The 15563-nt window shown below is 35.4% G+C and overlaps 2 protein-coding genes across 3 annotated transcripts in view; one reads left to right on the top strand and one right to left on the bottom strand.

Annotated features, from left to right (window-relative positions):
- Positions 1 to 2818, top strand: part of LOC110450217 (hyaluronidase-like) — a 29305-nt gene extending 26487 nt beyond the window's left edge. Inside the window, exons 4-5 of the mRNA XM_021497565.1 lie at positions 1501 to 1738; positions 2174 to 2818. Coding sequence (XP_021353240.1) covers positions 1501 to 1738; positions 2174 to 2527 — 592 coding nt within the window. The 3' untranslated portion in view covers positions 2528 to 2818. The remainder of the gene's footprint in view (positions 1 to 1500; positions 1739 to 2173) is intronic.
- On the bottom strand, positions 2804 to 15067 carry LOC110450218 (putative tRNA (cytidine(32)/guanosine(34)-2'-O)-methyltransferase). Of its 2 annotated transcripts, none has more exons than XM_021497589.1 (11): positions 14982 to 15067; positions 11914 to 12119; positions 11504 to 11573; positions 10394 to 10496; positions 7987 to 8065; positions 7339 to 7391; positions 5302 to 5355; positions 4991 to 5093; positions 4567 to 4650; positions 3933 to 4036; positions 2804 to 3169 (listed from the first exon to the last, which is right to left on the bottom strand). In XM_021497589.1, exons 2-11 carry the CDS (start codon positions 12032 to 12034, stop codon positions 2843 to 2845), a joined length of 1098 nt encoding a protein of 365 aa, XP_021353264.1. In that variant the 5' UTR covers positions 12035 to 12119; positions 14982 to 15067; the 3' UTR covers positions 2804 to 2842. The 2 variants fall into 2 exon arrangements, with proteins under 2 accessions (XP_021353264.1, XP_021353256.1); XM_021497581.1 differs by lacking the exon at positions 14982 to 15067 and adding an exon at positions 14604 to 14638.
- Between the last annotated feature and the right edge of the window lie 496 nt (positions 15068 to 15563).

Consider the following 15563-nt stretch of genomic DNA (forward strand, 5'->3'; position numbering starts at 1 on the left):
CTTCATTGTTAGATTTAGTCTTACTAATCATGACATTTTATGATAAAGGCTACATAACTCTTCATAATTTGTTATTTTTGGCAATGAAAACCTGGCTTTGGGTGTAAATTGTAATATATTCAAACATGTGCAGTCCTTCATAAAATCCAGCGGAGGATTTTGAACATAAACTATAGTTTATAGTTTATGTATGTATGTTTTACAATTTCCAGGTAACCGACTTCTTTTAATTGTTGAATTTGAAATTATCTGTCTATGTCATCACTTGTATATTTATGAAATATTTTGTTGATAGGAGATGGCTTCATACTAGTTGCTATAACTTGTGCCAAATCCTTTGTACCTATTTGGACAATAAATTATGTTTAAAGTCACTTTACATACCTGTGGTCACATTCCTTTCTATTTATTCTCTAATTGGTTTCTAATAATTTTGAAGAACTGCATTGATATGTATTATTGATATGTTTATATTTTTGTACATTTTAAAGTGTCAAACTATTTATTCACAAATATCTCATAATTATTTTTCGTGATATTTTAAGTTTAATTTAACTTTTTCTTTTAATGAAACTCTTTTGAGAAGGAAATAAATGACATTGCTTTTAACTTTAGCTATGTAGAATATATCCTTAACCCTTTCACCACTGTAGACCATAATGGACTCATCCATATCAATGCATGGCAGAGTCTACTATAGTTACATAGGGGTGAAAGGGTTAACAAATATTATGTTTTTATCACCCTATTGCCAGGCCTAGATCTTCTGTCACAGAGAAAAAAGAAACCTTCAAGTGTTAATCATGAAATTCTGTCATTCTTTGTGGTAACGATGTGTCAAACTGTTACAGGGACATCTTGAAGTTGTGAAGTACCACATGTTGAGCTGGTAGTTACATCTCCATTTAGAGTGATGTATGCGTTACATTAACTACTGTCATTGTGTTATACAATGTGAAGTACCACATGTTGAGCTGGTAGTTACATCTCCATTTAGAGTGATGTATGTGTTACATTTACTACTGTAATTGTGTTATACAATGGTCAGTACCTCTTTATGTTCGTGGGTTTCTTTATTTATAGTCTCAAGCTTGTTTTCAATGATAATTCTGCTTTTTAATTCATTGTCAGTCTGTCAACAAGTTTGTATCTATTTACGTCTTCTTCACCAAATAAAGAGGTAAAGTACCAAGAGTAGTACATTTTGGGGTTATTCTGTCACAGGTCAAGGTCATTCAAGGGCAACGTCTTCAATCAGCTTTAGTTTCATTTATAAGTTCCATTTTGACAATACTACATACTGCAAGTTGTATTGGTTGGTAACAGGTTGACATTCAGTTAAGGTGAAGGTCATTTACTTGCGGTCGTTTCATTCAAATTCAAAATAAAATGATACTTTCTTTATTTTGGACAAGATACTACATTTTGTTATCAGAAAGAGTTTTTCCTGCTCAGATTTCCTTGTTGGTATTCGAGAATAACTGCAGTTTTCTTGTTCAGACTGTCCTGGCTATTTAATGCCAGTTCGGCACTCCTTCCCTCCATCTACCTGGACAAAGATCTGTTCCCGAGTGTTGAGGACAGGGCCCTCAGGGTACAGGGGATCCTTAGGGAGTCACTGAGGGTGAGAGACAGTCTGAGGGAGTCACTGCAGTGTAAACAGTGCCAACATAATGAGACCAAGCCGATTTACGCCTACACCAGATACTGGTACAGACAGAAACAGTTTTACATCACAGTAAGTAGATACGGCAATATTAGTAATGAAATGTGCTATTTTGAAGTAGATTCAAAAGTGTTTGTACAGCAAAAATGTGTGTACATACATTATATACCAACTGTCTATAAACATAATTTGAAATTGTTATTCAAGGTAAGTAATGATTCCTACATGTTCATTTGTTGTATACATTTCTGAATATAGTAATTGCCAAAATTCAAACCCAAAAGGCAATTAGAATGAACAGTGTTAAAGCAGATATCTCTACCTTTAAGCATAGGCATTTTTTTAGTTGTAGTTTTAAAATATGTTTAAATTTGTATGCAATGCTCCAGTAAACATTGGCAAAATTAAAACTAATAAAACAATTAATATATTTTTTTCTTTAATTTTGTAAGCCAATAGAAATTTGTGGATATTTCTTTCATTGTAATTATTTAATTTTGTTCACAGCCTGACCTTGAGAACACTATAGGTCAATCCTTTGATGCTGGTTTAGATGGTGTAGTGGTGTGGGATAGCTCGGCTAACTTTAGAAATGTGACAGATTGTCTATCACTGGGAGACTACCTGGATCATACACTTGGGCCATATGTAAACTCCATTAACAGCTTTGCTAACGAGTGTCATGCACAGTGGTGTAGTGGTCACGGCCGTTGTCTGCGGAAAGCCTGGCCTCCAACAGAAAGCAAGGAGGCTACAGACTGTCAGAAACATACCGACCAGCAGAATAGACGAGAATTCTCAATGTACCGATGTGTCTGCTCTCAACCATGGACAGGAGAGCACTGTGAACTTCAGATGTAAACAGATGTTTGTTCTCATTCAATTAAAGACAATTCTACAAGCCAATAAACCAAATGGAATTTTGTCATAATTGTGTCAGTACACGGAAACCAATTCTCAACAGCTTCATAATTGACATGACAAAATAGAGAGAAGAAAAGATTTTATACTTAAACACAAATGTGCAACTGAGTCTGGAACATTTATACTAATTTTGTAAACTAGAATTGCAATTAAACAATTCATCTACTTCAGACATGATGAAGTAATCCATAAAATAAGAATGGAATTCATGTCTCTGTTTTACGCTTTTATTGATTTATTATACAAGATATATTAAGTATTCAGCGTCATGTCGCTCAATTTTGATTGCACAGATAAAGTGTCCGAGCCTTGGTGTGTGTCCTCATCAAGAGATGTTTTCTTATCAATACTGTCATTATCACTTTTATGAGAAAAACTTTGTTCTCCACCACAAGCACCTGCAACAGTCTGAACTTCTGAGCTGTCAGCATTTACTGTTGTCACGGCAGCAGGACAAGATGTCTGAACTTCCTGTTTGGCGAGTTGGTCAGTTCTCCTGAGGTGGCAGGCTTCTTTGTAGGGTGGACTGATGGGAGACTGAGTAGGGGGGTGGTATGTGTACTCCTTCCCTTCCTCTAGCTGTCAGAGAAACACATTTATAAATATTAACAATCAGTTCTGTCATATATCTACGTCCAGCTGGCAAGAAAAACCCATTCAATGTTGTTTTTTCATATACTTGTACGTTTCTAGTTATCATCATAAGTATCTTTTACTAGTCACAGATGATTGATTTTCTTTGATGCAATTATTATCTCTCAAAAGGAGGCACAATGTGTAAAATTCTATTCAGAATCCACGAAACAACTGGAATAGATAATAGATTTTAGCCCAAGAAAAGTGTACAAGCCAAGCCAGGTTCCATGTCGACATTTTATCTTTTCAATAATGCCCAGACTGAAATAAGTTAACTTTTCCTCAGACTGAATTAAGTAAATTTTTCATTTTTGAGGTACATTAGATTTAAGATTTTTATCTTCTTCCGTCCTTTTTTATATAAAATCTGATACATCCCATGATTCCTCACACAAACTAAATGATCTTACCACCATATCAATGCTATTATTCCATACTTTATTTTGCCCTTGAATTTGGAGATGAATTCAACAAAAGGAGAAAAATTCTTAATATATAGTTAGCCAATTTAGAAGCTCTATTTGTAAGTACACCTGGGCAGATTCAAAACTGGGTGATTTTATTTTAAAAGGTCAAGGGCAAATACTTGACCTTGTGATCAGCACATAATCTGTAAAGGGAAATACTTTTATTCATCAGGAGTGAATAGGCTCTGAACTACACTGGGATATTATCTTAATTTTTAAAGGGAGATAACTACGCTTACCTGGAGTGGGTAGGTTCTGTCGGAGTCAAATCCACTGAGGTCTCCGCAGGCCAAGAAGGGAACTATGACTCTATTAGGGCCTTCTAGGTTGTTAAAATCTACATCTGATGTAATACGAAAATAGAGACGTTTTTAACTAACATGTACCTTTGTTTTAGGGATCAAAAACCTGGAATTAATCAGTAGTTCATTAAAAGGTATGCTTAAACATCTTGACAAAAGGAAAGAAAACATCATCAAGCAGTAGCTGTTTATATAAGGTTGTCCATAGCTTGTTAACTATCAGGCTACAGAACATGGTCCAACATGTATATAGGCATCCAATTTAACCAAAAATTATCTCTAACAGCAGATATATATATATTATTGACATAATATTTAAAGCACTTTACATCCTCTTGATGACTTTTATCTAAATCACAATTACACAGCCTCGATCAATAACAAGATCTTAGTACAGAGGATAACCTGACAAAGTCACAATTACAGTAATCTTTAATAGCCTAAATAATTATTTTATAAAATATATTATAACAACAAGATTTTAGGCTACATGATTATCCATTAAAACAGTCATGTTTATATAAAGCATAATCTTATAAACCTTTTATGATATTTATCGGATAAAATTTACCATAGCGATGATCAAGAAGTGGGTTAGACATGTTAGGCTGGTAGCCATCAGGTGGGGCATAGCCCTGGCAGACAACGAAAGCCTCTGAAAACAGATAAAATCTATTGTAGAAAATATGAAAACATAATTCATTAACAGATAGTTGGTTGTTTGACAATTTACAGACTTTGTAGATTGACTTTAAATTCTGTAATTGTCCAAAAATATGATATTTACAATGTCATACTTTATAGGTACTTATAATTAACTTACTATGTTATATTTGTCCAGAAAATATGTATCCATGCATTGGCAAAATGTCTGTGGATTCTGACCTATCTGGAAGGTTGTTCAAATTTACCATTATTTGCCTCTACAATACTTATTACAAAAGTATCAGAAACATCATCTGAAAATTGTTTTTGAGTTCATCATTGAAACTTACCTATACTGGAATTCCGGCTACTCCTTGGCTTAAAAATGGACACCAGTGGAAAAAATATTTTCAGTTGTGAATACAGCAATGTCACATCTTTGCCTCGAAATATCTGAAAATGTTTTATAAAGAACGGAATACAGCAACATCACATCTTGCCGCGAAACATCTGAACATATTCTATAAAGAAGACTCATTTGTGATTATAAAGAAGAAACTAAAACACTATTGTCTCTTATGACAGTATTATATAGTATTACACCTTCAGCACCTGAGATTTGAGGGAGTATGCTGTAGTACAGGGGACCTGGGAACCATACCTTGGCAACAAATGTTCCACCTTTCTTCAGGACATGGGTTGTGATGTTCAGAGCCTGCGGGAAAAAGAATAACAAGTAATAACACAACTATGTATAAGTAATAGTAGGCATCTGAAAAATTACGACATTTTCATATTCTAGTCTTTAAGAGTTTGTTTCAGACTGACAAATAGGAGTGAGCAAATCATACCTTGTATAGTAAGGTAAGATTATTTTGCTTTATACAATACAGGCATTTCTAAAAAAAATAAGTGAATTTTTATTCTGATTTTGTGGCTCTAATCTTTCCATGAATTTTACTCCAATAAGAAAATTAAATTTACACAGATTAACATTTTGCAATCCAGAAATAAGAGAGTATTTCATTTTTGCATTTTTACACTGATAAATTTTTTAGGGATCAAATATATTACCCACTAATAAGCAAAAAATATTTGTGCAAAAATAATCTGCTATATGGTAATCTGTCATAATTTCTACAATAAATATTCCCAAGGATGTTATTTCATATAATCTTTACTCCAGTACAAAAAATCTACCTGATAGGCTGGAGTAATCCATTACAGATATATCAATATATTGAAACCTGTCTCATCATCAATCTAATTAAAATTATATCTTCACATCGCTCCCGTTTACTGATATGTCGCGTTGAAGATCTAACAACATCCCGTAGAGGGTCACGTCAGAGGTCAACATGAATGCATTATCGTATTTATAACAAGCCAATCAAAACGCGACATAACTCTTTCTTTAAACCAATCAGAAAGCAGGACCTGTAGCACCTCGTAGCCCAAAATCCATTTTTCGTCTGGTCCAGTGATTGTTTGAATATTACGAAGCCTGTCATTGGTTAATTTTAGTTTCAGGTTGTTAAACTTTTAAACGACAACATCACCAGAAGAGGAAGTCTCTCTTATTTCAAAGCAAAATCCGCAAATTGTACAAGCGTTGTCTTGTAGATAGACACGGCGTGGTGTCATGGGCGCCGCCATTTTCGATGCTCATTTGACACCCCTCGGTCTTTTATCATAGCAAGTGGGTTTCAAAATCATTACATCATCAATTACAGAAATGCGTAAGCTCTCATCTGAGTGGTTAATGCAAAGGTCGCCTGAACATGACCCTCTACGGGATGTTGTTAGATCTTCAACGCGATATATCAGTAAATGGGAGCGATGTGAAGATATAATTTTAATTAGATTGTCTCATCATCTGACACCAGTCTGCAAGATTAGCCGTTGGTTCGATGCCCGAGGCCAGTAAATTATCTGTTGGGCCAGTAAAGTTTGTGAAGCCAAAAGTCAGACGGGCCAGTGCAAAAATATCATAGAAACAAATATATATATATTGTTACAACCATATCTGTGTTAAATGTGTGTTTCATTACTGCAACACCTTTCATGTCGTATCAGGATAAAATTGGCCATTTGGATTTCCTAGGTAAGTCTAACAGTAACATTCTTGCTTTCACTGTAGATGTCACACTACTTCTACTATCGGTTTGGATGTGTTGGGAGAGAGTATGTGACCAAGTGACAGTATGATAAAATCCCTATATAATTAAACATATTTACAAACCATTCAAGATGTTTTATTATTTTTTGTTTTCTGCCGTTATTTTGTACATTTATTTGGACCAGTGAAAATTAGTTGGGGCCAGTATATTCTGAATTCTTGCAGGCCCGAAGGGCCTGTGGCTTCTGAAGTTTTTCGTGCAGACTGTGACACCCATTGATACCCGTTATATTGTTCAGATTAGACAGAATGTCAGATTATAAAGGTTTTGTTTGGTACAGTAATTTTTCAATAAGAAATTGGATCACAGCAGTTTGGTAAAATAAACAGGATGCTAGATACTCAGGGGTAGGATTAGACAGCTTTTTACTGTACAAACTTTAAACTTACAGCTAACAACAGTTGTGCTTGAATGTAGATTAGACAGCTTTTACTGTACAAACTTTAAACTTACAGCTAATAACAGTTGTGCTTGAATGTAGATTAGACAGCTTTTTACTGTACAAACTTTAAACTTACAGCTAATAACAGTTGTGCTTGAATGTACTCATCAATGTCGTGAAGTCCAGTCACTAGAGGAAAAAGAAATAAGAGAAAAGACATAATGTAAATATGAAACTCAATAGTAGCGCAAAACTTAACCAACATACATGTAACTGTGATCAAGTCAGATTGGGTGACTGTGGCAGCAATGACAGTGTCAATAAAGTCAGGATAAACGATTGCTTTGGGAACTATAACTCAATTGTCCCTTCATAGTTTTGCATTTTAAAATTTTATATTTAGAAGCAATTGCTGATGATGGAGAGTTCTCATCAATTGTTGATAAAAGAAAGTTCTCATCATCAATTATAAATGAAAGTTCTTATGAATTATTGATCAAGAATTATCCTAATTGCTAATTAAAAAAGTGTTTATCGAGTTTTAATTAAACTATTCATTAACTGTGAACAAAAGAAGCTTGCAATTTATAGTTGGAAAGTTCTCATTAATTGGTGATAATAGCTTTAGTTGTTAATGAAGGAAATCCCTCACTAATTGTTAATCGAAGAAACTATTGTTAATCACAGAAGTTTCTGATAAATAGCTCATAAATTGATTTTTTCATGTTAAACATCAACTACTGATAGTGTTGAGATGTGGGAACAGTGAGGAGTGTGCCCTTACCATCTGGTGCTCCGTCACACACTACAAGATCAGCTTGTTCTCCTTCAAAATGGCCAATGATTTCCTGGGCTGTTGATTTCTTGAAAAAAAAAATAAGTCAGTTTGAAAAAAGGTTGAATCACGTTAAAAATAAACAGTAAAATGTTGTGGCAGCCATCTTTGTTTGTGGGATCCGTATGCTATGTCCTGTCCTTATCCATTTTGTACCAATCACCACAGACCTTGACCTAAAGCTTCACAGGGTATCCAACACACAATTACTTATCACCAAAATGAAAGTTAAGGCTACTCTGGTCTATCTCTAGTAACAGATACCTTGACCTCCACCCAGGGAACCTGTTCAATATCCATTGCACATCTACATAGTATATCACCATGTGAAATTTCATAAATGTTTGACCTCTGGATTTCGAGATACTAAATGGAGTTGTAGACAGACAGATAGACAGACACTGAAGAAACACAACGCTACAAAATATACCCTTTACCATTATTAGGGGAGCAAAGTTCTTAAAATGGTGAACATATCTACTAAATCTATGTGCAAGTGATGGAAGGTGAGCTTGCCTGTTTATGTGGAAAAAGGCAGTGCAAGCTATGGTGTTAACAAGAGACCCAATGGGCCTGCATAGCTCACCTGGTATTATCTCACAATTGTAATCTTAAAAGTGGACTAAAATACAGCTACAGGCAAAATATCAGTATTTCATTCATAAGAACCTATTAAAAGATTTAAACATGACACCTGTGACCTTGAATGTCGAACAAGGACATTATAATATTAGGTTGAACAGAGTTTATAGTCTTACAACCCAGCATGCTTCTGAAAAAATATATTACCCTGGACCTTTTGGTTATACAGAACAAATCATTTAAAGATTTAAACATATATTGACCACTGTGACCTTGAATATGGGCGAAGGTCATTCACTTGGTAGTCCTTCATCCCAGCATGTTAATGGCCAAATATCATCACCCTTGGCCTTTTGCTTATTAAGAAGTCATTCAATGGTTTTAAACATATTTGACCCCCCTGACCTTAAAATATATATGTCAAGGTCATTCATTTGAACTTGGTAGTCCTTCATTCCAGCATGTTACTGGCATTATCCTAGGCCTCTTGATTATTCAGAAGAAGTTGTTTAAAGGTTTAGAACATATTTGACTCTGTGACCTTGAAAAAAGATGAAGGGCATTCATTTGAACAAACTTGGTAGCCCTTTATCCCAGCATATTACTGCCGAAATATCATCACCCTAGGCCTCACGGTTATTCTGATAAAGTTGTTTAAATGTTTTAAACATATTTGACTCTTGTGACCTTGAATATAAGTCAAGGTCATTTATTATAGAATATAGACATGAGTACAAAAAATTAACCAAGTTTTCTACCAAATTTCATAAAATCCTTCACACATTTTTAGCCCACCTGGCCCGAAGGGCCAAGTGAGCTTATGGCATGGTGCGTCGTCCGTCCGGCCAGCGTCCGGGCGGCGTCAACTTTTTACTTTAAACAACTTCTTCTCAGTAACCAAAAGGCCTAGGGTGATGATAATTGACCAGAAACATGCTTTGATGAAGGGCTACCAAGTTTGTTCAAATAAATGACATTCATCAATTTTCAAGGTCACAGGGGTCAAATATGTTCAAATCTTTAAATAGATTCTTCGGAATAACCAAGAGGCCTAGGATGATGATATTTGACTAGTAACATGCTTGGATGAAGGGCTACCAAGTTTGTTCAAATAAATGACCTTGCCTTATATTCAATGTCACAGGGGTCAAATATGTTAAAATCTTTTGAACAACTTGGGCTGCCAGGATTTTTCAAATAAATGTCCTTGACTTAGATTCAAGGTCATTTATTTGAAAAATCCTGGCAGCCCAAGTTGTTTAATTTTTTTTTAACATATTTGACCCCTGTGACCTTGAATATAATTATTTGAACAAACTTGGTAGCCCTTCATCAAAGCATGTTTCTGGCTAAATATCATCACCCTAGGCCTTTTGGTTACTGAGAAGAAGTAAAAAATTGACGCTGGCCGGACGACGTACCATGCCATAAGCTCACTTGGCCCTTCGGGCCAGGTGAGCTAAAAATGTGTGAAGGATTTTATGAAATTTGGTAGAAAACTTGGTTAATTTTCTGTACTCATGTCTATATTCTGTAGCTGTGACCTTGACTGTATGACCTTGATCTGTTTGAAAGATTTGTCACAAATTCACAAAAACTGGGCAAAGCCTTAGTCATGAACCTGTGGACAGACAAAATGTTGGCAGATGGACTAACAGACACACATTAAGATGTTGCCACTATATGCTCTGTCAAAGGCTGGTATTTATGAATGACGGAGAGGTCTCCCATGAGAAGACTGAAACTGTAGACCTGGTACGGTGTTGTGTGTTACCTTTGTAATGTCCCCCTGTAGTTGTATCACTCCTGGGATTGGTGCCATGGCCTGCAGATCTACAGCTACTATTTTGACATCCTCACCTTTCCCATCCTCACCTCTGTCATGAAAGCAGATTAATATTGTCTAATGATAGATGTATTCCAAAGTATGAGTAATCTGTTTAAAACATGATCTTTATAAATTATTGTTTGTTCATTTCTCATCAGATGAAAATATATCTACATAACTTCATTTATCTGTACTTTCAAAGGTTAGTCCTCTTGGTCTACAAATACACAAGTGTTACAAAAAACACCTTAATAACCTGATTATCTTTGACATCACCATGGGTACGTGTTTCACACAAGTTTTCTTGACAAAATAATAATATACAACATTTATATAGCGCCCTATATAATTTGTAAAATTACTCTAAAGCGATTTACCATATATGGATAATAGTATTAGTTATAATTGTTAAACAAAAAAAAGGCTTTACAATCACCATTATACATTAAGCAAGAAGATAATCATCTCAATGTGCACATAAATAAAGGGTGGACATGATGTCTGTGAAAAGAGCCTAAAAGGCAGACCCTAAGTGTGTAACCTACGTTTCCTTGACAACACCCTAAGTGTGTTACCTATGTTTCCTTGACAACACCCTGAGTGTGCTACCTATGTTTCCTTGACAACACCCTGAGTGTTTTACCAAGATTTCCTTGACAACACCCTGAGTGTGTTACCTACGTTTCCCTGACAACACCCTGAATGTGTTACCTATGTTTTCTTGACAACACCCTGAGTGTGTTACCTATGTTTCCTTGACAACACCCTGAGTGTGTTACCTACGTTTCCTTGACAACACCCTGAGTGTGTTACCTACGTTTCCTTGACAACACCCTGAGTGTATTACCTACGTTTCTTTGACAATACCCTGAGTGTATTACCTATGTTTCCTTGACAATACCCTGAGTGTGTTACCTAGGTTTCCTTGACAACACCCTGAGTGTATTACCTACGTTTCCTTGACAATACCCTGAGTGTGTTACCTACATTTCCTTGACAACACCCCTGAGTGTTTTACCAAGGTTTCCTTGAGAACATCACAAGTAAGTTTGGTACCTGAGTTTCCTTGACAACACTTGACTCCAACTTCCTGGTGCCGCACACAAATCTACCACTTTTTTTACACCTATAAAAGAAAAGAAAATTACTTATTTACTTAAAAGTGTAACAAACATATATATTTCTTATATTTCTACATGTGTAACAGCATAGGAAACATGCCCAGTCAGACTGGGACTAGAACCAGGGACATCCAAACTGTTGATGGACGCTCTAACCAATTGAGCTATGTACCTGGTCACCGAATATTGATTCAATACTGTTTCACTGTACCTTTTAAAGGCTTTAATTTACTTATTAACGATACTGTAATGCATTCAATCGTCTTTTAACATCAAATTTCATGTTTTAAAGTTGCTTCAAAAATAAAAATTAATACCACACACAAATTTTATTTTAGAAATTACCTTGGAAAAGGTTAAAGTCTTGATTGATCTGTAGTAGTTTGAATGCACTGCGAGCTCTCCAGCCCTCCTCCTTAGCCAGTCTGTAGTAGACATCTCGCTTGTCTTTACTGGACTTCCCCATACCTTAGGTCTTAATCCCCACCTCGTCAGTTCCACTTCAGATCCAGTATACGGTACACCAATGTGCAATCAAACAATCAAAATCTCTACAAAGAAGAAATACATGTATATCATGAAGAAACTCACACATACTCTATACATATTTCAATCTTCTAAAGTATTTGAAGTGAAAGCTTTCAAAATTCAGATTGATCATACAATTGGGTCAGATACTAAATCTGTATACCATAACTTGTAAAGTTAGTCATTTTTGCTACAGTATGTTTTATTGCCATAGTTGTTTTAACTGGGTCAATTACCCTTGGTTCTGGCCAAAAAAGTTATTGATATGCTTCCAGAGATTCAGATCTTGCAGAATCTCCTCCTGTTTTCTAGGATAGACAGGTATAACTCTTTAGATTTAGATTTATCTGGTGCCTTCACCTAGGACTGTAGGTACCAGTAGAGTAGGTTACACCTTTAACTTTATTGTTACTAGTGCAATGTTGTCATATGTTCTTATAATAGTAATACATCTATAAACGTTGTGCGTGTAAAATCTTTTGATATAACCAGAATTACACTATATGTTTATAGATATGTATTTATACTGGATTTATCTTGAGAATGCCAGGTGTCATTCAAGAAAGAGGGGGAATATGTAACAGGGTGTACTCGATGCACTAGGTCAGCATGTTTACTTGTATGTGTTGTCTATCGTACTGTCTCATAACAAATACGTGTAAGGTCGAGCGAATGCGATTGCACAAGTATTTCAATAACCACGCCACCCTGGGTGTCGTATATACACGGCTGACGCACCCAACCTTCCTACCTCACTCTGCACTGTGCTGCCGTCGGAGCAGGACAGACCTTTCCAGGCCTCTGGTAAGTCATTATCAGTTCAGCAGTAACTTGTAAATGTACATTAGCACAGTGCAATATAATAATATAATACTATATCTGTATAATTAGTCTTAATTATAACATCGAAGCTTATAAAGCGAAAGTATAACTAAATAGTGTAGATAGACATAGTTTCGCATTTATTGTATATCTATCATCTATGACGTTCGTTTCGTACTTTGTTCAACTTGTATATTTTACTGATATAGTGTATTTTAGGTTTTTCTACTGGATTATAAATAATTACTGTTATGTGGTTGTGATGACATGACAAAACACCAGATATCAACAATAGACTTGTATTCATTAGCCAGGCGTTCACATTACAACAATACAAGTTTACATGCCGCCATGCTGGTCCCAAGAGACCAGAACGAGGCTAGTTATAGTCTGCATCGGATAAGTGCTTACATTAGAGTCTCAATCTCTCTATAGTCTGTTTCACAACAAAGTAATACTAACTATTACACAACAAATACCAATGAAAAAACTCTTAACTCTCGTGCTTGTTGTGATTGAGGGGAGCGTACGGTTTTACGCAAGGAAGCAATTGAATTTATATTGTGCAAAGATTCTGTGACATCAAACCTCAGCTTACACCTCAGGTTTAGATTAAATCACAGGGACCTTAGAATTTGTTACAGCTATATATATATAGTAGTACTATTAATATTAATATCCGGTCTCCTCTGCCCCGGCTGGATGCAATATATAAAAATGTCTAGTCGTCAGAAGCTACGTTATCGCAGCTACAGCTGTAACAAATTTTCAGCTCCCTGTGGATAATAATACAGAATCTTAGCCCTCTACTAAGATAACCAAGAGACATATAAAGTCAGTACTTTGTAGTATATAAGGTGACAGTACCCAAATCGGATCACCAAACCATGTAATTTTTTTAAATCATTGAAAAATCTGAGGAGGAATTATTTTCATTTATGGTTGTATCAAAGAAAGAATATCGATGGGTGTTCTTACAACCAAAATTAGCACCGGAGCTCACTTGAGATATTTATAGAACGCCCCGAAGTCACCAATCAACGTCTCCGGTTTTTGCAAATGTCGGGACCCAAAACAATTCAAGGCTCAAGTTTTGCAGTATCGTACGCTTCGAATGAATATTTTTTTGTCAGCATATTAACATTTTATGATGACCTTTACTGGCTTTAGACAAAAAGTATTTCTATAGTGTGAATTTATTCCTATAGTCCAAAACAGAGTGCATAGTCGTCGCATGCACCATTTTTTTAAAAACGTAATCAAAACATTGACATTTGAGTTTGAAATAACGTTTTCTTGCGCTATTTGAACTTAAAAACTTATTATCTGTAGACAAAAAATGGTGCATGGCTATCTATTCTAAGACTACATAATTGTTATAACTGATTTGTTGACACATTTATTTATTTATGGTATTTTTATAAAAAGTTATCCGATTTGGGTACCGATCTGATTTGGGTACTGCTACCTTAGTCTCTGGATAACCCCATCTCGCTCAGTTAAGTTACAGTTAAAGATTGTATTAGTCTGTCTGTCTGTCTGTTATTAGCTGTTGACACCTAATATTCAAGACGAGTGTGATCATGACCAGTCGCAACCACAAATATCAGTATGAAATGTCTCGGAATATAAGCAGCTGAACAGTTTATAATTCATTCTGTATATTTTTAATAAATATGACTTACCATGGGGCTTGATGTTCTACCTGGTTTCGGTCCGTTTATAGACGTTTCCGTCTCTTGACCACCTCAATGTTTCTTATTATTGTTGTTACGCATTCTCATTTTTCTTTTCTTCATTGATTACATATATAGGTTTACTCTGACTACTGTGCTAAAACTGACCATAATCGCGGGCTTCAAAATTCTGATCGGTCGCCTGTTTAAGCGACCGATCAGTATATATGTTGACCCGATTATAGACCTAGTCAGTTTTAGCGGACCTACATCTCACCAATATATTGACAGAACTTCGAATCGCTGTGATCTGATCAATGATTTGATAGACAGTGTACTCGATCATTCCCTTTGAAGGAGGAGATCGTGTGCTTTAGGTTAACTTACCTGTATTGAACAAATCTTTCTGATTCAATAACACAAGTCCGACTGCAACAGGTACTGCAACACATGCATAATTTTTCCAATTTTACCTCCAAATGAAGAACTCTATTTCATTCCAGTTACCTCCCCTCGACTATGCATTAAGGCTTCTCGTACCATCGCCAAAACATTGGGAACTTTACTCCTTCATGACTACACATTTTATTAATTATTTCCGGTGAAAAAAAAACATTTTTGGTAGCCTTTTTTTAATAATTGATGCTTATTTGTTCTTAAGTTTAAGATGAATAAGGAAATACAAATATTCAAATTCCATAATACAGGATGGCCACTATGGCTTCCAATTGGCCGAGACAGCTCAGACTGTAACTTCTATTCTGTTGGTTTGATTTTGTTCATTACTAAGTGTTTACGGCACTCATTGTCGGATAACATATATGTGTAAAATCTTATTACCAATAGACATAATGTCAAAATTCAAGATGACTGCTAGGCTTAAGCTTCTACATTGCAATTATGGGAAATAGCATGAATGGTCAGGCAAATTGAGGCCCTAAAGCTTGCTGAATTAACTGTCAGTTTTTT

The sequence above is a fragment of the Mizuhopecten yessoensis genome, unplaced genomic scaffold, assembly GCF_002113885.1.
Source record: "Mizuhopecten yessoensis strain PY_sf001 unplaced genomic scaffold, ASM211388v2 scaffold523, whole genome shotgun sequence".
In the NCBI taxonomy this organism is placed as follows: domain Eukaryota; kingdom Metazoa; phylum Mollusca; class Bivalvia; order Pectinida; family Pectinidae; genus Mizuhopecten; species Mizuhopecten yessoensis.